The sequence below is a fragment of the Hippichthys cyanospilos genome, chromosome 14 (assembly GCF_059441005.1).
Source record: "Hippichthys cyanospilos isolate Australia breed blue-spotted pipefish chromosome 14, RoL_Hcya_1.0, whole genome shotgun sequence".
In the NCBI taxonomy this organism is placed as follows: Eukaryota; Metazoa; Chordata; class Actinopteri; order Syngnathiformes; family Syngnathidae; genus Hippichthys; species Hippichthys cyanospilos.
In genome coordinates, this window is record NC_142382.1 from 4,327,249 (window position 1) to 4,351,393 (window position 24,145).

Here is a 24,145-nt window from a genome sequence, read left to right on the forward strand (position 1 = left end):
AAAAAAAAATCTAAATTCTTACCTCTGATTGAATGCCTGCACTGTAAAGATGGATAAATGCGTCTTTGGCATTGAATAAATTGAGTTTTATACTTGTGATGAGCAAACGAAGCTTCATGAAGCACCTGAGGTCAAGTCTTTTTTTTTTTTTTTCTTGCCGTCTTGATTACATTCTTTGCTCAAAAGAGCTGAAATTTTCTACGTTTCCACTTCACTATTGTTTATTTTGAAACCAAGATCACCACCTAGAGGAGTAAAACGGTAACGCAGATGCTTCATGAAGCTTCATTTTGCCACCACCATATGGATGCACATATTCATTTGTGATGCAATTTTTCCAGGCAAAAATCAAACAGTTGTTCTCCCCGTTTTGCATTTCAGGAGCACATCTTCACACTGATGAAAAGTGACAGCTATGCACGCTTTTTGCGATCCAGCATCTACCAAGACCTCCTGTTTGCTCGAAAAAAGGTGAGGTGGCGCTTTGGCCGACCTTCGTGTCTTCTCCTTGACGTCGGCTTTGATTTGCTTCTCTCTGCGCTCAGCGGTGAGGCAAACTCATGACATGTTTCATACAAGCTTTAAAGGAGCTGCGAAAAATGACTTGAGAAAAGCCCATCACCGCAGAAAAATAAATACCGTATTTTTCGGCTTATAAGCCACAACTTTTTTCTCGTGATTTGAGCCCTGCGGTTTACAGTCCACTGCAGGTTTTATTTTTGTTTTTTTTACTAGCCCCCAGGGTGTATCTGCCTCTTTTAAAATATTAAAAATATAAACATTTGGACCATATTTGGATTAACAATTTGGACTTGTGAGCAAATGGTTCCAAAAGATGTTTATTTGTAGGTCTAGATCTATTAAATATACTTCCAAATATTTGTAGATCTAAGTAAAACACACTAGCTAGTAAATATTGATTTTTGCCAGGTGTGTGCAAAGATTCTCATGACTTCCAAATCAGTGTGATTTTTGCTGTTAAACCGCTTGTCGCCATGGCAACAGCGCTTTGCATATTGAGAAAGCTTTGCCTCTTAACTCATTCAATCCCAAAGACGTATTTTTACGTCCCCCCCCCCCCCTTTCCAAGTGTTTGGCTAAGAGTGTCTAAAATTAGCTGGTACTGAATGAATGTTTACCTAAAGTAATTCTGGGGATGTAATTGAGTATTAAAGTAATAAACTACTATATTAATCGCTAACTTTAGTAGCATTCACAATTCTTCACTAATTGAGACCATTTCAAGTGCTAAAGTCTTACCTAAATTAATTACCTCAAGTAAGCGATTACATTAGATACCTAAAGCACTTGATTACATGATACCTAGTATTTTATGAACCAAACAATTGATTACTTTGGTTACCTAAAGTAATCGTGTACAGTGGACTCCCGGGTTACTGCGTTCACGGCTTATATTTTTTTCACATTCTGAAGTGGAATACAAATTTTTTTTCGCCCCCTCTTTACAGCATTTTTCTCACTTTACGGCTTTAGCAACTATCATGACCTGTGTAAGTTTGTACATGGAGTTTTATACGCATTAGCTAGGTAGCATAGGTTTCTATTGCCCGCTATACGACGAGTTCGCTTTACGACCCCAATTCCGGAACGGATTACTTCCGTATTATTTGATTGGCTAAGGTAATATAAGGGAAAAAATAGCCAATTTAGCCTCCTTTAGCCAAACAAAAATTAAGATTACAAATACGTGGGATTTAAACTTAAAAATAAGTCTTAAATGAGTTAAGAGGAAGCAGTTTTTTTTTAATTGCATAATCTAATTCTGTGAGTTATGCATGTTAAGACCCTCTTGATTCTGTTTTTATATTTTCAAATGCCATTGTAAGCAGACTGCTTTTGTGCTGCGTTGCTTTTAATGCCACTTTGTTTCTTTTGTAGAGCATCGTAGCGTAAATGCGGCTCTTTCTAGCAAATGGCTACTTGTGTTGACGCCACTGCTTCTGCCACCCCCACCTCCATGTTTGTGTCCTTGACCCTTCATTTTTTTGCACTTCCTGCCCACCCCCCTCCCCCGCCCGACTAATTACATCACCGCCCATCTCATTGGCCCCCCTGTACTTGAACCTTAGCAACAACCCGCAGACCCCGAACAAGGTCGCCGCACCTCTTTGGAGAAGTTCACGCGCAGCGTGGTGAGTGGCCGTTCACCCGCTCACCGCACAAAATGGCCGCCTCACCATTTTTGCCAGCTTCGATCGAGTCCCTTGCAAGTTCTGAGCGCGTATTTGAATGCCTTCTCCAGGGCAAGTCGTTGACGGGCAAACGGCTGTCGGGACTGATGCAGTCGTCCTGACGCGCTCCGTTTGGGGGGGGCGGAGCGAGCCACCCGTTGAGGAGCGACCGCACGGGACGGGACGGGCGCCGCCGCCGCCGTACGCTCGCGGGGCACTGAGCCGCTCGGGTTGGACTCTGAGAGCAGAGGTGGGAAATGAGCGAGGACTTGGGGGGGGCAAGATGATTTCCCAACACAGTGGCTTGTTTGCTGGATAAGCGGATGCATTTATATTTTGTACCGATGTAAACTGCGTATGTCTGTCACATTAAAAGCACATTCTTTGGAAAATGCGCAAAGCTTTTTTGTGTTGGCTAAGCTGGTGATTGTCTTCAAAAGTCCATCGTCGTCGGCGCCGACATCGGTTCGTAGTTTTTCAAAGCCCCGCCATAGGAAAGATAGAACCTGTCGTGCCCCCCCCACATACACACACACTTTACGCGCTGAATATAAATGATATCTAGAAAAATTGGATACCTTAAACTATAATTTTTAATATTAAAAGAAAGCAATATGAATCAACTTTCAACAAGTGTTTATACAGTTACAGCTTAGTCTAAACGGAAAAAAATTGCACTTGATGCTCAGATTCATCTGTAAATATGATTTATCAATAAGTTCTTTTTTTAAAAAAAAATACCTAAAACAGTATCCCTTTTAACTCTTTAAAAAAAACAAAAACATTTATAAACTTACTATACTAACTATACTAAACTTACTATAAATGTGTGTGTGTTTTTTTTTTTAATTGCCTTTTTGGAGGGCAAGGGGTTATATTACTATATATATTTTTTAACTTATACAAGGTCTTTTTGGGGGGGGACAAACGCCTTACTACACATGGTTGGAATTTTTATTTATTTTTTTTTTTTTAGGGAATTACGCAGTTTTTGGAGAAACTATTGCCTAACTATTCCGACTTTTTTAAAACAAAACTACTCATTTTAAATATTGTTCAGAAAAAAAAGCCTTGCTATACATTGTCATTTTTTTAAACGCCTTACTGTAATAGTCTACGTGGTCATTTTGTCTTGCCTTGTATTTTTGTGAAAACAAACCACTTTGGTTTACCGTGGAAATACCTGCTTTGGTTTCATCCGATTTCACGCCACAAAAATTGTAAATGTATCACGTGAGGCAAAATCTCTTGGAATGCAACTGTTGAAATGACTTGCAGGCATGTCTGAGGCTGACGTCAACCATTCCGAGCCGAATTTATTTTGCCGCCTTGTAAAAACAAATTACGTTCAGTACTTCATTACAGTACCGGATTATTACAGAGCATGGTTGCCGGACGCAACTGTGTCTCCCTCTTGTGGTCATTATGAGAATTGCGGTAGATGACAACAGGAATTCAAAACAAAATACATCGATATAAATTGTTTACTTTTCAGAAGTCTAAAGAAACCGAGCTTTATTTTGGCCGAGTTTCGTCATTGAAAGTGCACGATGATGCAGTGGGGGGAAAAAAAAGACAATTTCCATTTTTTTCACTTTTATTTTTTCAGAATAAAAATAGTTTAAAACTTCATTGTGTCCGTTTTGACATATTTACAGAAGATGAAACAGCCACCCGATGTTGTGCCTATTTTCATCTCCCCTTGGCTCCATTCCCAACATAATTACACATTCACGCACACACACTTCCATCACTGTCCTTCACACACAGCACCAGGGGGCACGGGAAGGGGGGGTCATATTGCTGTGTCATGGTCGAGGTAAAGATGACTTTTGCATTCAGGAGTTGACTTGAGCCACATTGGTTGACAGCAGGTGACGTGGGGGGGGGTACAGAATTTTATTCGGGATGGGCATCTATTCAACAGTAATTAGCGATAGGGAAATGAAGCCTCATGAAGCGCTTGACATTTTTTTTGCTCCTCGTTTTAAATATGCAGTAACAATGTAATGTGTTTCCATTGCACTCGCCTTCATCTTCAAACCAAGAGCACCATCTAGAGGAGTAAAAAAAGCATTGCAAGTGTTTCATGAGGCTTCATTTGGCATCACTCTCGGCTCAAAAACAAATTCAAACTTAAGTTTGGAATGATACAATGTTTTTTTTTTTTTATTAGTATTAAATAATGACAAGCCATTTGTGTCCACTGTCCTGTCTCACCAAGACACTTCAACGCAAGATATTGCAAAGTATTGATGGGAAAATGAAGCCTCTTGAAGCACTTTTGATATTCTGTTACTCCTCTAGGGGGCACTCTTGGTTTAAAGATCAAGTAGAAATGTTATACAGACTTCATCTTTAAACCGGAAGCGCCATCTACAGGAGTAAAAAAAAAATAAGTTGTTCAAGAGACTTATGAATTCTTTTGTTTATTCAAGTCAGTGGAAGCTGGCAAGATTTAAAAAAAAATAAATAAAAGGAATCTTTTACCAATCCTGAGAGCTACACAAATCATTTGTGTCCACTGTTGTGTCCATTTTGTCTCAGCAAGCCAGAAAAGTGAATTGCATTGCACCCAAACACATGAGGTATCATTGGAAAGGCCAAAATGTCCTCGATTGAGGACACTAGGACTTATTTGGGTAGGTTGAACGAATAAAAATATACACACCAAAAACTAATGTCCACTATAGTGGACACAAATGAATAGGCTCTCAGCAATATTGAGATTAGTTTTGAAATCAATATTCTCCAGTCTATTGAAACGATGTCCATCCCTAAATAACATTAAAGCTCACACAGCCTCTTTTTTTTCGCGCAAACACACACACACACACATGCGCAAGCAGATCAAGTGAATTATTGCAGTGTTTCAGGAGCGCTCCCGCTAGCGCGCGCGCTCGCTCGCTCATTCATCACGGGACCCGTGCGTGGCGTTATTGTCCCTCGGCGCCGGCTCGATACAATCACGTGATTCTGGCCGGCCGCGACAAAGGCGGAACAATCAACAGCAAGAGCGTTCGTGAAGGATGCCTGAGTAATTTGCTGGCCAGAGGTATCCCGCCCCCCCCCCCCAAAGAAAAAAAAAATCAAGTCAAGCGATGAGCAGCGAGGTCCAGAGGTCATTTTGTACTAGTGGTGGAGTTAAGCACCGACTCTATGGCTGGGGGAGGAATGCAGAGAAGACTGGGGGTAGCGGCCCAATCAGTTTTTTTCTCTTTTTTTGGGGAGGGGGGAGGGGGGGGGGCATGGCTGTCAGAGCTGGTTTGCAGTGCAGAGCGGCAGGCTGGCACAGTGATGAGGGTAATGACGTCTTAGTGTCACATCGGATCACATGGATCACACGGCGCCAGCAAAACAGGCGAGGCCAAGGAGAACCGGGGGGGTTTATTCAGGCCCAACAAGTCCAAAGGCCTTCTTCTTATAGTCTTGCTATAGTTTCTTAGCGCGGCTGGCTCTGGTCCAAAGTCCACCTGACCTCTTACTTAAAACAGCCGGGTCGAAAAAAAATAACACGATTGGATCAATTTGACCCTATTTGTTGGGTTACGGATTCAACCGCAAAGTGAGGTCAAAAGAATAACCCAAAACAACCAAATATATCGCGTGAGAACAGTTCGGGCGCGCTTAGTATTTAGTGAGGAGAGTCCGAAAAGCTCCTGGGCACACGTCGAAAGAATGATCCAAACAGAAAAAAAACAAAAAAAGAAAAAAAAACACCAACCCAACTTTTGGGGTTAGTCAAACGAAAATGTTGGGTCGAATGTCCTACAGAAGACCAAAATTGGTTGTTTCGTGTAATTTCCCCTAAAGTGAATGTTTTGTACAAAACAGCCCAACAACAAATAATAAATTGTGTCGAAAAGTGGCCGACTTACATTTTTGGCATTAATTTTTAACCAAATCGTTGGGTCAAATAACCAACAAAAATCCTAAAAACAGGTATTTTTGCATAATCTCTTCCCCCTAAAATTGGGTGGTTTTGTGGCTTATTCGTTTGCTGACTCTTAAGACAAAAACAAAACAAATTTGGACCCAAACTTTTGGGTTATTTAACAAACCCCAAAACTTGGTGATTTAAAAAAAAAAAAAAAAAATGTAATGGTCCTCCAAAATGTGGTTGTTTTGTCCAAAACGACCCCAAAAATGGACTTGTTTTTGGGCTATTGATTTGACTTCAGGACAAATAGATCAGCACTTCAGGGAAGCGTCACGCGTCGGACCCTTCATTCCTTGTAGCCAACATTTAGGCCCAAATTCAGGAAGGCTGGTTAAATCCTTGTGGGTCGTTACATCTGCTTCGTCGAGCTGAATGCTCCTAGAACACAAGAAAGTTCGGTTAGGACGGTACTTCCAAGCTCCTTTATATGTGTGTGTGTGTGTGTGTGTGTGTGTGTGTGTGTAAAAAAAAGGGTAAAAAAAAAAAAAAAACTGTAAAAATTAGTTGACTTTAGAAATCAGGTCCAGATTCAAGAAAAGATTGTACGAAAAAAAATCATAGGAAGAACCATCAGTTTGATTTGTTCTTTATCCTTTTCACCCAATTAAGTCCTGGTGTCCTCATACGAGGACATCCTGGCTTTTGCAGTCTCGTGTTATTCCAAGAAAGGAAAAACTCCCATTTAAAAAGGCACAATTCAGATGATTTTTTTTTTTACTTTTTTTTTTTTTTAATCTATTTTTAATTTATCATCCCAAACCAATTTCAACTAAACCGAATTGTGTAATCCCTTGAAATTCTAAACATTCAAAACTAATGAGGAAAAAAAAAAATACACACACTGACAGTATGAGCAACATGGTTTCAGGATCATCTTACCTTTCAATCACTAAGCGGCTCTCGTCAATCAAGAAAATCAATTCCTGCGTGTCCCAATATGGCCGCCGGCTCCCCGCAGTCCCTTGGCTGCTTCCTTCATATTTGAACGCAAGTTCCGATCCAGAGTCACGCTCACGCAAAGATCCAGTCGAGGCTCTTCAATGACATTCAAAAAGCTTACTTTGTTCAAATTTGGAATCGCTCCAGTGTTTTTCTTTGTTCACGCACGTTTGTGCTCCTTCAGCCCCGAAGGAGGCGGATGGGCTTGCAAAGTCCTTTACTTGACTTCATTTAGAGATATTTATAAATAAAATTTCATAAATTAGCGTCCAGTATTTAAAATACTTTTTTTTTTTTTGTCCTGAAGCAATCATGTTGTGCTTTCGGCAAACAAAAAGTTGAAAAAAGGAGGGGGGGGGGAAAGCAGCTGATTTTTGCCAGAGATGAATCTAGTTTTTTTTTTTGTCGTTGTTTTGTTGTTTTTTTTTTGGGGGGGAGGGGGTTGGGGGGGTGGAAAAGGCTAGCGTCTATCTGTGTCGGCCGGCTAATCCGTTGCTGTTGGCGGCGGGATCTTCCAAGTCGTCGTCCTCGAAGCCGTGAAAAGTGGAGGCGTCGCTCTCCGACGTGGTGGCGAAAAGTTCCTCGGCGCCGCCCGCGTTAGCGCCGCCCGCGTTAGCGCCGCCCGCGTTAGCGCCGCCGCTGCCGCCGTCCTTCTCCTCGCCGCCGTCAGCTGCCGCGCGGGACAAAATAGAAGAACCATCCATTTGATTTATTCTGTATCCTTTTCACCTAATTAAGTCCTGGTGTCCTCATACGAGGACATCCTGGCTTTTGCGATGGCGTCTCATGTTAACTTTTCTGTCTTGCAGAGAAATGAACATAAATGAACTCTTTCAGTGCGTTCAGTTTTTGGAAAAGTGACGCTCTGGAGGGCTAGCATATTTAGCGTTTTTACTCACCTTTCAAGACCAACAGAATTTTGCGTGATATGTTTATGTAAATATGGGTGGTATCATATGAAAGATTGACTTCCATTCCTTACTTTGAATTGCATGTAGAGAATAGTATGGAAACACTGCCATCCAATGGTCACAGTTATCACTACAGTATTCAATTAGCTTAGGTAAGCATTACCCAAGGGTGTTATATTCCCTCCATAAAAAAACGTGTTTGACCAGAATTTTATGATGTATTACTTTTAATACTATTTAAAAAGACGCATATTCTCGTCCGTGGCACTGAATGAGTTAATAGGCTGGCTCTCGGGAGGGCAATTGCACTATTTCTATCATTTATAATCTCTTTCAAATAAAGCGAAACCCGGAGAGTCCAAAGGTCCAAAAGTGGTACACCGGTCAAATCTTGTGAGCATCAAAAGGATTAGCGGTTCGTTCTTGCGTTTTTTTTCTTTTGTTTGCAGTGATAACATGATAAGAAGAAAAAAATCCAAGAATATGCAGGCCAACTCACTTGTGCATTGGCAGGTTGTGCAAGGGGGGCCAGATTTCACCAGCTTCTTGTTGGCGTTCTGACATTTCTCACAGTATCTGCTGGGAATCCGAGTCCCCGTCGGAGCCTTTGGACCTGAGAGAAACCGAATTCGCTATCAGAACTTCCGAAGAATATACTTTCCTATTTCTGATTGTTAGCGTCGTGACGGAGAGCTGGCAGCCGATTAGCAAACTGTCAATAATATCGGTCGGCCCGGTTCCCCGGGGGACGACGAACGTGGCGGTTCTTACGTTTGTGTCTGTCGGCGGGCTGCACGGAAGGGGTCCTGGAGGGCACCGAGCTCCTCTCTCCGACTCGGTCCTCTTCGGCGAGGTGGGAATTGGTATAGTGGTAGCTTAGTCCCGTACGGCTCCGATAGCGCTTCGCGTACACTGGAACACACACACACAATCCTCGAATCTTTTCTAAACACGCGTGTGGAATTGCAATTGGTTCAAAAAAACTGGTCAAGTTACCTGAGGCTGATGATTTGGAATTAGTCCTTTGTTTGTATCTGTCTAGAAAGGAGAAAAAAAGCCTCAGTGTTGTCCATGTTCTGGAGTCACAAAACCCAAGCGCCATTTCACACGTGCAATTTGCATAAGAGGAATTCTTGAGCTACATCCTTCACATTGTTAAAACAAGTCAATTTAATTTAACATTACCTTTTTTTTTCAGCCAATTGCGATCATTTCAGTACAGTCATAATGAAAACACTTTTTTTGTAAATGTGCTAATCCATTGTTTATTCTCAAACTATGTTTCCTGTATGCTGATTAGATCCATTTTTATGCATCAGGCTTCTTGTGCTTGTTTTGCTGAGGGCTGGAAAATAAAGGTCATCCCAAGCTTAATTGGCTGATTGGCTGTAATTGTGTTTGGCATAACCTGATAGGCCCTTGTTGTGGGTGGGAGGGCAGAAGGAAGACATGCAAATGGAAGCGCATGGAAAAGTTTTAACTGCCAAGATGTGACTTTTTATAAAGGTAGGACGGTATGCATTCTTTGTAAGAAGCAGAAACTACTCAATTTTAGCCTACCACATCAATGTAAAGCACCCAGCTGTGCCACACCTAACGATAGCAACAAAGATGCTAATGTAGCGAACCGTGTGTGTTTGAGCAAGTCTATCTAAATATAAAAAAAGCGAGATTAAAAGATCAATCAGATCAATTAATCACAAACGTATTCAATTAATCACATACAATTAATTAATCGCTCATTTTTAATCTGACAGCATTTTTTTTTAATCTGACAGCATATCCGTCTCACATGTAAAAATAAATAAATAAATGAGGATGCTCTAATGTGCACTTACTGTCACAGACATATGGCTTGTCATCATCCATGTCAGCCTTCCTGCGGCCTGAACCCCGACCCTAAAAGACAAACATGAAAGCACCGCTTCACCTTGAGCGTCGCCATGGGATCCGATGACTTACCCTTCCTTTGCCCCGATGTCTCCTCTTGGGAGCGTCCGCCTCGTAGTCGTCGTCGTCGTTGAAAGCGTCTTCGGCCGCGTCTGCCTCCAGAACTCTCTGAGATCACAAGGATGTAGTTTGACGCCGTTTTAGTTCTGCTAAAGCTATCATATAGATTTTACAGAGAATGTCTGAACTCTTAAAAAAAATAAACGTAAAATTACATATCTGGGATTGAATGAGTTCACTTGATGACAATTATTTTTTTACTACTTTTTCTCATGGCGTCGACTAAAAGCTAATTTTGTCGATAATGAGTTTGATAACTACACAACCATAACCACACATTTCTACTTCCTGTCCAGTGAAAACGTCACATGTACTCAAGGTTCAACTTGAGAACGTCACATGACCAATAGGCGAGCCATGATTGGTCCTTTCACAAGCCTCGAGTATATGATGTCATTTCCTGTTGACAGTACGTAGTAAAGTGTGTTTTTAAAGGTATTAATTGTACACAAAAATTAACTATTATTTATTTTCAAATATAAACATTTTCTGTCAGACTAGTGGTCTACCCCTTTAAGCAATTTATGAAATAAATTCGATAAGTCGATTATAATTGTAATCCTCAAGAATGAGAACTGAGATTTCGTTTTTTTTTGTCGTATTGCCTATATTTTGAATGTAGGCACCTGGATCTCCAGCAAACTCTCCTCGTCGTTCCTGGAGTTCCTCTTGTCTAGACCTTCACCTCTTAGCAGAGCTTCTAGCGTTGTGCTCTGCGTGGGCAACGTATCCTTGGACATGAGACCATTGTCTGGGCGAAGAAAAAGGAAAAAAAAAATCCATAAATTTCAGACTATAAGCCGCAACTTTGAAGAATTGATTTTGAGTTTGAAGTGCTATTTTTCTAAACAACAGGGGGCACTATCCACTAGTAAATGCAAATTAGGCGTGTTACTGTTGTGCTGATGCAGTATTCATTTTTTTTACATTTCCATGTACCATCTTTCTGCATAAATATCTGATGTTACAAACTCAAGCTTGTCCAGCTTTATGTTGCTTTGGTTTATAATCCAGTGCGCTTTTTAGTACAGTAAAAGAACGAGACTCATTTTATACACACATTTTAAATTGTGCCAGTTTATGTTCTCCTTCAGCTACGCTGCACTTAAAGGAAAAAAAAATCCATAAATTTCAGACTATAAACCGCAACTTTGAAGAATTGATTTTGAGTTTGAGGTGCTATTTTTCTAAACAACAGGGGGCACTATCCACTAGTAAATGCAAATTAGGCGTGTTACTGTTGTGCTGATGCAGTATTCACTTTTTTACATTTCCATGTACCATCTTTCTGCATAAATATCTGATGTTACAAACTCAAGCTTGTCCAGCTGGATTTTCACCCTCGTCGTACGCATTTTTAGGAGGGGATGGGAAGGCGTCGTCAGTAACGTTGCGCTATTTGGAAACCACGCCGGCTCGGGGAGATACATCACTTGGACCCGAGCGCATCTCGCCTCCAACAAAACAAAGTGTGTAGGAGGAGGATGACTAAAAACCTTCCCCGCAGTCAAGTTGTTTCACGGATGTTGAAGGGGACACGCTCCGACACCCCCTCCCGACATGCCTCCCGCCACAGAAGGCTGCGCAGGTGAGTAGCGGCCTCCCAACTCCTCCGCAGCCCCCCTCACCATTGTGTCTGACTTTCAACTCTCCGCGACGAGACAGGGGCCCCGGCTCCCCTCCCTCGCCGCTCACCCACGGGAGCTGCCGGGCTAAAAATAGAGCCGGCAGCAGCCCGCAGCGCCGAGCTGATTGCGCATGCAGCCCGAGTCGCTACCACGCCATCGGCGCCACGAAGACGGCTAGCCGTAGACCAACTTTGGCCGTTTCTTGCGCCCGGCCACCTCCGGGCAGATGCGCGACGTGCTCGGCGTGCCGAGCGGCGCCCGCGTGCGCGCGCGTGGCCTCTGCCGGGCTCTCCCCGATGGGGCAGTCGAGGGGAGGCGGGGTGCTCTCGGTGGAAAACAATGAGATGCGTTTGGAAACAAAGGACGGGTTCGGACGCCGTCTCGCCAGTCAAAACAGAAAATGGGCAAACCTCAGCTGAATTTTCGAGACGTAAACAAGCCCACACTGACGACCTTCATTAGTGCGTCCGAATTACCCTCGAGAAAGTTCACATTTTCGAGGAGGTTTTCCAGCATTTTTGTTGGGTACTTCTGGTACCGTATTTTACACACTTTTAAAGCGCACCAAAAATCCATCAGTTTTCTCAGTGCGCCTTATAATCCAGTGTGCCTTATAACGCATAAACTGTGAGTTTTTGTTTTGGAGAAACAAAAAATAAAATAAATCACCATGAAAATGCTAGAACTGATGCCATTGAACAATTTGAGTGGTTGAAGGAAAAAAATATTCATAAATGACTAATTATTACACCTTTGTATTTCAATTATATGGAATAAACACACATACATGCAACATAAAAAAGTATCAAAAAGGGTAATGCTGTTTTTTTTGTCCACCTTTGAGCTGCATATTTTTCCAACCATTGGCCAAGGATCAATAAGATTATCAATAAATAGCCACGAGCAAAAATCAATGCGAAAAGCAGCAGGGTCGTAGTCGACTTCAATATACGGTATGCCATACTGTCATTAATGTCAAAATAACATTTATGTGAAAGTGATATGATGACATAAATGTTTTGAATTACATGTTTACATTAGCAAAACATCCCGATGGGTTTGCAGGCCTTGGACAGCACAAAAAAAGTTAAGCTAAGAAACTGCTTGCGAGACACACACGGCGATAAAAGGAGTTACAGCGCTAAAAAAAAAAAAAAAACAACATGCGCACACACACAAGCTGGAATAAATAGGAGAATATCAAGAAGCAAGGTCAATGTAACATTTGAAGAGACGTCCAGAAGGCCTAACGTTATTCCATAACATTTATTATTATCCACGCTCCGCAGTGGACCAGCTCCCACTCGCCGCTTTTTGCAGCGGGAAATTGAATTAGCCGCTCTCGTGACAAAACAAGTTCAACAGCCGGGTAAACGCCGCTACGGTTCTTCATTTGGAAATATGACAGGCACATGCGGAGCTCGCATGTACGTTTAGCGAGACTATTCCACGTAAAAAAAAAAAAATGGCCTAAGAGGAACTTACCAAGCTTGAGGCCAAAGATGCCCAGACTGGGATCACCGGCCGTGTGCAATCGTCTCTTCTTCCGCCAGCAACGGGCCGGATACGTGTACATTTGCCCCGCCGCCACCCCTGACAAACATTGGGCGCAAGCAACAAGAATGTTTCGGTACTTTTACAATAGAGAAAAGCTTATTTTAATAAACACTCAATCTAACCGTTATTTTGTCGATCAATTGATGAATCGGCGACAGTGTTACGTCAATTATCGCAAGGGTTACGTTACGAAAAATACCCGCCTATTTTCAGACGCTTCTCAAGCCCAACAGAAAAAAAAAAAAAATATATATATATATATATATATATATATATATATATATATATATATATATATATATATATACACACACACACACACACACCAACATACACAGTGATACCTCTACGTGATTTTAGCTACGGCTAACATAATCACGTAAAAACACATATGTAACATAACACTATGGGCTGTCGCATCTGATGTTCGCGTTGTTAGCCCGTCGTTTGCACTTTACCAATGACATCACGCAGGAAGCATGTCGCATGACCCCGAAACTAAGCTTAAGTAAACTTACATGCTCAAAATAATAAAAGGTAAATAAATATTATTGCTCCTGTGGACTTGTAAATGATTCCTGGTTCACTGGAAATGAAAAATAAAAATTTAAATGTCCTAAAAAAGGTCTCTCTCTCTCTCTCTCTCTCTCTCTCTCTCTGCTCTCATCGCCAACACACCAGCACCATCTCAAGGCAAACAAGGGAACTGCATTCATATTGTCGACTGCTACAACTAATATGATTAATGCAAAGGGTTTAGGAGAGTTTTTTTTATTATTCCTTATGTGAGAAATTTTGCTTACTCAGCAATTATTTCATTTTAATATGTATTTGTTAATTTTTTTGATGTATTTTTATAATTTAATAAAAAAAAAAAGGTTTAGGAGCATTTCGGAGGCTTGGAACGGATTAGGCTTTATACATGTGTAGAGCGACTTTACTTATGAAAGATTCACGATACGAAATTACTTCCGGAACGAATTAACTTCAAAAGTAGAAGACTTTTTAGATGACCTCAGTTGTAATTCCAGTAAATGTGAGAGTGTAACGTGTGTGTCCACCTGGGCTGCGGTGATGGCGTTCCATCCAGATGTAGCAGTTGTTCTGGGCCACGCCGGTTTGCGAGTCCAGGAAGGGCAGACGCACGCTGCGTTCGGCGCACAGGCGGGCATTGTAGCTGCGGCACTGCTCAATGGCGTCCTTATAGAACTGGTCGCCCAACCTGACGAGAAATTGCGCAATTGGTTGGCCATTAGAAAGGAATTTTGCATTCGCCGGCGATTTGAGAAAGGTACAAAAACGACCATTTATCATGCGCGTTATTGGCCGGTTTCCCGTCCGGAGAGCATTTAAGACTCTCGGACTTAGTTCCACTTTCCTGAGCACCGCTGAGACTTTGGCTGTCCCTCAGCATTTCAGCGTTAATATTCAGAGCGGAATGGCGAAGGATATTTCACAGTCAAACCCTCAATCTCTGCCACATGCCTGCTATGGTAATTAGCCTACTTAATTAATCTCGGCCGAGCGCCGCGCGCAAGGGCAGGTTCTAATTTAACTATGTCAAAGATGGAGGCTAAACGCCGGGGCTCCCGCACGGCGACTATGTCTTCCATTTCTATTGTCCGGTGTCCACCGGGGAGGCCCGCGGCGGTCCTAGCCGCAACATGGCATCTCCGTATCATAACGAGCTACCTCCACGCGTTTTCAATGGAGACGTTAAAAAGACGGCCATTTTGAAGGCACACTAATGAGCAGACGGCCGCGAGTCGAGTCTGGAATCGTTAAGTGGACCTGGGGAGGCGGGAGGCTTGCTTGTCCTGCTTTAACCCCCCCCTAATACACACACACACACACACACACACACACACTTCGCCGCCTCCAGCCCTCGCTCCTGACAAGACAATGTGCAGCAGATGAACAGTCGTGTCAGGAATGCTGCCGGCACAAAGCCTTCTACATTGTGGCTTGGACAAAGCCACAGTGTGTGAGGAACAAGTAGGAGAGTCAGAGGTTGCGTTGAGATTCCAAGATGGAAAGATGCAGAAAAAAAAATAAATAAGTAGAAGAAATACTGGTCGTCCATCACTGTTTTCTTTTGTATTTTTCTCACAAGATGATGTGGACGGTCAGGGTCAAATTCTTTGATGATGGCAAGGATTATGCAGGTCTATTTGGAGAAATTTCAAAATGATTACCTTTTAAAAATACGTTAGTTGCTTTATTGATGAGTCATGAATAAATTCACGATTTAATGTAAAATAAAATTAAAACAAATATATTTTAGCTATAGGGATGTTCCAAAACCAATAATAGGATCAGAAAGCCTCCTTAAAGAAATTGTAAATATTTTGGAACCATTAAAAAAACATTTAAAAAAATGTCAATGCTTATTATACAGCGGAAGAGCAATTACCTAAAAACGCCTGAAGAGGGAGGCAAAACAACATAAACACAGCTAAACCCTAAGGTCATGACAGTTCATGATGGCGTAAAGCGGGAAAAATGCTGTAAAGAGGGGCCGATAAAATGTCGCAGTCCACATCGTAAAGGGAAAAAACGTAAGGCAGGGATGTCGTAAATCAGGGATCCACTGTATTTTTTTATTTATATCTTTTTTTAACAAAAACCTTTATTGTCAATACAGTCTTTTAAGTTATTCTGACATCGGCCTGTTACAATTTTTCCATGTCAACAACTAACAACAATCAACATCTTTAACAGTAACCAGTAAAAACAAAAAAATGACAATAATAAAGAAATTATACGTTTTAAACTGTTGTAGGGAAAATAAATAAATAAATGCATTAAAAACATGTAACAATAAACATCTCGGCTGTGCCCACAATAAATAAAATTATCTATTAAAAAAAAACTAAAAACTAAAACTGCATACCTTTTGTCATGTTTTTAATCAACTTTCAACTTATTTTTTTTTGCGTTTAAACAGATTAGTCTAAAACTGCAAAAAAAAATGAGTGCATCAAAGTGCCTGAAATAATAAAAAAATAAATAAATAAAGATGCCATTCCTTTTTTTTTATTGCAATTACACTCGATAAAAACAAAGCCTTTTCCCAACTATTTGAGAAGGACTCCGATAACGGAACTTTGATGGCGCATCCCCGAATGGCCGTCAAAATGCAGGCTTGGCCCTTCACTGCCATTCCTGAACATCAGCGCACATCAGTGACGGAACGCGACATGACATATCGGCTTACAAAAGCGCAGAGCAGCTGTAAACGGTCCTGAAGTGGACTCGGCTTAGAAGGCGCACTCGAAGGGCATGCCACACGGAAGTAGCTCTTGAGACCACTCAAGTCGAACATCGGATACTAATGGGGCTCGGCGACTGTGTTTCGGGGTAAGGAGGGGGCGGTGCCGGTTGGATTGAGACAACAAATATGTGCAAAAAAGTCTTTTACTTGGACTTGTGTCGAGGAAATTGTCCCCAGCTACAAAGTGTGAGAGTCTGACTATTCCTGCTTCACTTTTACACACTAATATGAAATTCGAAAGTCATTTCGTAAGGTGGAATTTTCATAAGTAGAGGCGCTTTTTACATGTAAACAGCTAAATCGGTTCCGAGCCTCCCGAAAGAAGCTCCTAAACCTTTAAATGAATAATATTACTTGTAGAAGTTGATAATATGAATGCAGTTCATTTGTTTGCCTGGAGATGACGCTGGTGTGTTGGTGGTGCATGCAGAGAACTTTGTTCGGGTCGTTTTATTTGTTTTTATTTTACATTTCCAGTGATCTAGGTATCATTTAAAAGGCCACAGGAGTAATAATGTTTGCCTTGTACTGGGCGGAAAGTTTGTTTACGACGGCAGCATTCAAATGTGCTAAATACAAAATATGAATTACAGGGAACTTTGTTCATATCTCAGAATATCCGTAAATCGAATGTTTGTATGTCGAGGAGCATCTGCATAATTGAATGCATTTTAAAGCTATGACAGGAACTTGGCATTTCTCTTTTCAAATTAAGAACAAATTAACTGTAACAGGAGACAACTTGATGCTAAATTGGGTTGTTCAGGAAATTACTAAAACAAAGAGGATGATGCAACAGTTATGACGTCTTCAGAAGATTCAATTAAGAGTGGCGAGCTGAGTGCTCCGGTTAGAGAAATCGGAAAGGAATTCCATTGGTCTCGTTTAATAATTGTGGCCTTTTGGCATAGACACACAATCGTAAACTTGCTGGAACATGGATGCCGCGCAACTTCGGGTATTAACGGCAAAGTGAACTTGAGCTGCGTCGTGAGGAAAAACAACTGCTTCAGTTCAACGTTACACTGGCGTTCACTGACCGCTCACAATGTGGGAAATCTGAAACACACTCATCTTAACCTGAAACGATTATTTAACTTACAGACGTGACAAATTATGAATCATTTAGAGAAAAGATGAGATTTATTCTGTTTCGCTATCATTTTTACATTGTCACCAAATTCTTGGTGCATTCTATAAAATTTTGTAAAACAGAAAATACCAGAATTTCAGCCCATAATTAAGGACGCATGTTATCAAGAAGTGCATTTTATATTTGGGGAATTACAGTAATTTAATTATGATTGGCGGTCCGGATTGAAAGCCTTAAGGGGCCGCATATGGCCCCCGGGCCGTAGTTTTCCACCACGCTCTACCAACAACAAACAATAATTGCACTTTTGAACTTTCTCTGGTTTACAGTCCAACGCCCTGCTTTTACTTTCCCCAACAACATTTACTGCGGTCTCCAAAAGCATCAAGATTCCAAGTGGCACTCACTTTTCAAATGAAGAGGTTGGGTCAATCTTCTCTCGTCACAATTCCGCAAACGTGACGGTGCCAAAACTAAGTCACAATTTGGTGCGGTTAAGTGAGCCTCTCGGCTGCGCTTACGCAGCCTCGGTTTCATACGGTTAGCGTGCGCGTGAAACGGAACAAAAGCTAATCACATAGCCGGCGTTGGGCCTCCGCTATCAATGTGTTCCTGTCAACGGTCCGCTGTCATTACATGGCTGCGCCCGTAATGTGACAATGTGTCAACGCGCATTTTGCATGTCACTTTGCATTTCTAGTTTGTCACGGAAACTCCGCGGCGAGACGCACGCCATTACAATCTGCAACTTTTAGAGTTTGGAACAACCCAGGGGGCATTCGTGGCCCGTTAAGCTTTGAAATCCAACCCTCCGAACTTGAAAAAGATGACTTCAAAAGTTTGCCCAACTCTGGTTTAGAAAGTTTGCATCTTCTTCACAGGAAGCAAAAGCTACCACAGCAACGCAACAACTCACAGGAAACAAAGTGATCGAATAAAACCACAAAACTGTGCCGCTCAATGTCGCCATATTACAAACACAGCTGTTTTCGGCGTGAAATAATGTGTAAAAAAAAAAAAAAAAAACGTACAACATTCTATCCACCGGTTTTATTTTTTTAATGTTTATACGTGAAATTATTTCACCGCAGATAAACCGGTCAGAAGACCACAATGAATGTCTGAGTTGATGGGAGCATTGAAATGCATGAAACGAGAGGAAATGACTTAGTCACACATGCTGAAAAACTCATCTCATGAGCGACCGTTTTGGTCACAGTCTCAAGTTATGTACTGCACAGAAAGAAATAAACACTTTCATTGACAAAGTGGCCCTGAAGGCAGCACTTCATGACTGCTAGTGTAAACCAAAACCAGTTAGGTAGGAGGTCCAAGTTTACAAAAATGACTGACTTACAATGTACTGTCCACCTGGTTTATTATGTTTATGTATCAAATTATTTTACCATAAATAAACTGATAGAAACTGGTTATAGACTAGTGCCGACCAATAGCAGACCAGCCTCATAGTGACCAAAAAACAAAAGCAATTATCTGAGAACGCCTGAAGAGGGAGGCAAAACAACATAAACACAGCCAACCACACAGGTCGTGACAGTAGTTGACGCCGTAAAGTGGGAAAACTGCTGTAAAGAGGGGACGAAAAAACATAGTATTTTATGTTGTAATGTGAAAAAAACGTAAGCCCGGCGTAACCCCAGGGATCTACTGTACTTGGCCGCACATGTTGAAAATCAGGTCTGATATGCGATCATTTTTGTGGCGGTTTCAAACCATCTCCTACACAGAACGAAAGAAACACTTTCATTTGCAAAGTGTACCTGAAGGCAGCATTTCATGACTGCTAGCATAAACATGAACGTAAACTGCACTGACTAGCAAGCCAGCATTTATGATAAGACTAAAAAGAAAAATATGACTAAATCCAATGCAGAAACTATGTGTGGGAGTTATTTTAACATTAACAACCAAAAATCAATATCGGATTATAAAGGTCTACATCCGATAATAGCACTTAAATACGAAATATAATGTATTAGGCTATTTTAATTTTGAATTTATTTAAATTATCGTGAGATTGAATCTATGTAGCACATTTTTGGAATAAATCAGTAAATTTTTCTCCTGCCTACTGCTGCTGACAATTGTTCTTTTTTGAAATCGTATCTACTGTATGATATGATATCGGATCGATATCGGACGGTATACTAGACTGCAGTATCGGTATCACATCTGAAATGAAACAATTGTATTGGGATGCCAATTCTGGACCAACAAAGAGCAGGTGCCTCCAAATACTCCATCATATAAACACAAATACTCCCATATGGATTTATGAAAAGTTGAGCCATTTATGTGGCATAAAGCAGCAACAAATTTTGTCACCCACTTTGCAAGCAGCTCATCGTGCACCATTCGTGACCTTAAATGTCGGGGACAGTCGTAAATCAAAGACTCCGGGTGTTTATATGACCAGTAAAAGTATTTCAGCAAAACAATCAGGTTCCAATAAAAAAAGCTCAGCTCCAATGAAACCGTTAACGGCCAACTAGAACGACATCGAATCAATGACGATACAAAACTACGTTGAGAACCCAAGTACTGTTACAAACACACCAAATTTCAATGTGATCCAAATAAAACAGCACTTTGTGTTCTTATTGTTATAAAAAAAAAAATGTCTGTAGCAGCTGTTGTATGCAAACGAGTGAGAATCCCACATTGAGATTCAACTGACCAGGTACAAGTCATATTTCATCAAAAATACATAAGGTGTCAATTTGAAAGTCGGTATTTTATTCGTATCTTAACCCTCGTGAAGTATTTTGAACTTTTCGAGTCATTTTCTTCCACATCATTCCCGTATTTTAATCAAGGGATACCAAAATAACTAAGTAGTTGTGCTGTGTTGAACTTTGACTGTCACTATTTGGGTGAAATTTCAGCTCCCTGGTGTCTTCTTTCAAGACTGCATGAGACTAAGACATAGAATTGTCATTTGATTTTTTTTTCTTTTGGAAGTAAACCAGGATGTAGCAAGAACTTTGCATTATGGGAGGCCAGGCTAAGCCACTCAATGAAGTCATTGAAAGGCTTCCAAATGTCATAAGATGTCCGCTAGCGCCCCCCGATGGTTTTGGGGTCCCAACACAAAAATTTCTACTGCACCCAGTTCGCGAGTTTCCGTTAAAAGGTTTCACGCAAAAAATCATGGGAAATGCACGATAAAACATCGGGTATTCAATATGTCCAAAATTGACAATATTTCCAATTTTGAATGGTAGTAAATGAGCCCGACTTGGGCTAAATATGACATCTGCATGCAAATTTTAGCCTGTTGTTTTTTTTTTGTATGCTTTTCCTTCCTCAAAAACATCTAAAAACCCAAGTTGGCTCAAAATCACCCCTGAGGGTTAAGAAAGCACATAAAAATTTTACACCTTCCATTGGCGACTGATTTTTTTTTTTTTCTTCTTGATTGAACCGACTTGACACTGCGTCACGCTGGTATGATGTCACACTATCGACAAAGGCGGCAGCCATAGCGTCTCCACACACCCAAGGTGAAAACAGACGAAGATTTACTGCTAGAAATGATACAATGGCGAAATGCGACATATGGGCGGGATCTGCCCGCTGTGATGTCACCTTCCCCGGAAGGCGTGTCTGGCCCATGGAAAATATCTAAAAGCCTTTCTCCGCTCAATTTTAAACCAGTTCCCTAAAGTGATTCGTCCTAATACACACGCACACAAAAAAAAAAAGGTCATACTTGTCCTCTGGAGCAACGAGCAATTAGCCTCAAGTGCGACTAATTATAAATCTAACTATAGTGTAAAATGAAGTCAGGAACCGGAATCATACGGCATACACTTTATTATGTTCCTTCGCTTTATAGTAAAACGCTATGACTGGAAATAATCTAAGAGTAAGTTGATATGGAACATTACATTAATTATTATGAGAATAAAATGAAAACTATTATGAGAAACTACTTAGGTCATAAAATTTGACTTAATAGAATATAATGCTTTTATCGTTATTTTACAGCAGGTATACAATGAAATTGGAATAGCAGCTATAATTGGTGAATGTTGAATAAATATCTAGAATAAATAGAATGACGTGTTTTGTTGTTATTATTAGCTCAGGGGAAAACTGTATTTATGTTTTTTAGGGATTTTTAACAATATTTTTTTCACAATATTCCACATTAATTACTGTAAATTTGAGGAATTTGTGATCAATAATATGTCGTCAGTCAATTAAATATATAGCTCTTTTCTTCAAATGCAATGTATTTACAGTTCTGTTATTATATACAAATATTTAAAATAACGTAGCATCATTTTTCTTTATACTGAAACTTAAACCTTTTTTTCTTGTGTACTATTATTTTTTTTGCTAAAAAAACTTCACACAACTGACATTATGTAGGAATAAAATTGTTTTTTGTGACATCAAAAAGTCTTTCGGGATTAAATATCTCATCACGAATTTATTCTTGCAACATCATGATTTTTTTTATTTTACACTGAGTGCCATTGACGTAAAAGAACGTCAAAGAAAAAAATAACAAGGGGCGCCATTGACATCAACTAATTTTTGTGAGTCTGATTAGACCTAGAAAACATTTGGGAAATTAATAACCAAAACTAAACTATGGTTAGCCAGACTCCTCACAATTCTGAAAATTCTGAAAAATAAACGTATACTCTCTGTTATAATATTATGTGTTTATTCTCAAAAAAATGACACTTTAATTAAAAGAATATAATTATGATGAAATTAAGTATTAAACACATCTTTTTAAAAAATTTTTAGCGCCTTGTCCCTAAACAAATTGCTACAAAATTCATATCAAAATTTCAAACGGTGTATTATAAGAACGTTAATTGTAAAACATACATTAATATAACTGAAATACATGGGTAAAAATAGATTATCTTAAATTTCCGTCCCACAAAAATAAAAACTCGAGGTTTATGCGCTGTATAAGGCGCGCCGGATTAAAAGGTGCGCTGTCAGCTTTTGAGAAAATTCAAGGCTTTTAGGTGCACCTTATTGTGCAGAAAATACCGCATTTGGGAATTTTCTTCGAAACAACAGCAAGTACTGTGAAAATTGAACAAGATTAAAAGGTTTTCTTTAGGCTGTTTGAGCTACCTCGAAAATGGAGTCCTTTGCACAGCTAGTAATAAACGCACGTGCAACTAAATGGACTTAGGCGGCATTTTCTGCTCCATGCTCCTGCTAAGAATGAACAGCACATGCCGAGAACAAGGCCAGAGACGTTTCAGGCCTTACACACTCAGCCATAAATTATATGTTGAATTACGGTGCTTGGCTTGTCTTCCCCCCCCCTTTGTAGTCGCATGTGCGAATACCACACACATCCCATATGTTGCGTGAGCAGTCGATTCCCAATCCCATCAGTGGAAAAAAAAAAAAAAAAAAACTAGACAAAAAGGAAAAGGAGGAAACAACAATGGGGACGGAGCGAGGTGTGGCGAGGTCCGGCAAGCTAAGGAAGGAAAGAAGGAGCAAAAGAGGGACACCTCTTTTCTGGAGGAGCAGATGGTTCTTCAACACTTGCTCCCTGTTGGAGCATCCCTCTGACAGATGGGCTCAGGATCCTGGACCAGACCAAGCTAATCTCTCGCACTCCTCCACTTAAAGGCACAGTGGAGGAAGATGTGCAAATCATCATAGTTTGAAGAAGAAATTTTGGAATGGATGTGCACCAGTGGGGTGAACAAAGGAAGGTGGAGCGTTGAAGGAATAAACGTGGTTGAAATTGCAAATAATCTTGTGCCAGTCTTTTTTTTTTCTTTCTACAGTCTGTGCTGGCACTTCGGTCGATTTGGCCAGCAAGCATGCAAACACAAAATGCCTCCTCCTCCTCCTCCTCCTCCTCCTCCTCCTCCTCCTCCCTCGCCGGCTCCTGACCACGTCTGCGCTCCGACGAGCCAAAGTTGACATGTCGACAAATTGCGAAAGTAGAAAGCACTTTCGGCACGTCGCTTGATATTCCACCGCGTCGCTTAACCCCCCCCCCCCCCCCCCCCCCCCCCAAAAAAAAAAACCCAACCGAGTTTATTTAAAAAAAATAAATAAATAAACGCCTCTCAATTCGGTCGAAAGCAGCTCGGAGCACAGCGTCGACACTTCTTGACGCGAATACAAAAAATAAATCGCGACATTCTCTACTTTCAAGCGAATGTCACGTTTGCAGACGACACGTTGAAATCTGGTGAAAATTAAACAACTATAACCGAGGCTACTTTGCCATGCAAGAAGTACAGCAACATGAAATTAGACAGTCGTAGCGGCCGGGGGCTTCGCGTGCACGAACGGCGAGCTGTACCAAGCGAGTTGTAAACAAAAGTAATCGATCACAATTTAACCAAAAACGTCTAAATTACTTACGCTTTTAGTGGATTCTGAATGACAGCCGCCATTTTGCCACAATGTAATGCCATATCGGCGTCTTGCAGTTCTGAGGGAAACCTATGGAAACGGACCAATCAGAGCTCGGGATGAATTCGTCGACCAATTGGCGTGCGCTATGTGCGGATAGGGCGTGGCTTGGCGGTGCTAAACTGTCAAAATAATTTTAAAGGGTTTTCCCTTCACTCTA

General features: G+C 40.9%; 2 protein-coding genes across 5 annotated transcripts in view; one reads left to right on the forward strand and one right to left on the reverse strand.

Annotated features, from left to right (window-relative positions):
• Positions 1-2,596, forward strand: part of LOC148412620 (regulator of G protein signaling 6-like) — a 41,323-nt gene extending 38,727 nt beyond the window's left edge. For 3 of the 4 annotated variants that reach the window (XM_088433072.1, XM_088433074.1, XM_088433073.1), the window contains 3 exons: positions 382-471; positions 2,091-2,153; positions 2,264-2,596. In XM_088433072.1, coding sequence (XP_088289198.1) covers positions 382-471; positions 2,091-2,153; positions 2,264-2,314 — 204 coding nt within the window. In that variant the 3' untranslated portion in view covers positions 2,315-2,596. Of the gene's footprint in view, positions 1-381; positions 472-1,899; positions 2,052-2,090; positions 2,154-2,263 lie in introns of those variants that run through there. The other variant, XM_088433075.1, reaches the window with a different exon arrangement.
• Positions 2,597-3,771: 1,175 nt separating this feature from the next.
• Positions 3,772-23,976, reverse strand: LOC148412621 (zinc finger protein DPF3-like). The gene is made up of 11 exons (XM_088434045.1): positions 23,935-23,976; positions 14,239-14,399; positions 13,106-13,213; positions 10,619-10,743; positions 9,945-10,040; positions 9,821-9,881; positions 8,979-9,020; positions 8,754-8,894; positions 8,482-8,595; positions 7,012-7,741; positions 3,772-6,510 (listed from the first exon to the last, which is right to left on the reverse strand). The coding sequence occupies exons 1-10, from the start codon at positions 23,964-23,966 to the stop codon at positions 7,539-7,541; spliced, it is 1,083 nt and encodes a 360-aa protein (XP_088290171.1). The 5' UTR covers positions 23,967-23,976; the 3' UTR covers positions 3,772-6,510; positions 7,012-7,538.
• Positions 23,977-24,145: the final 169 nt, after the last annotated feature.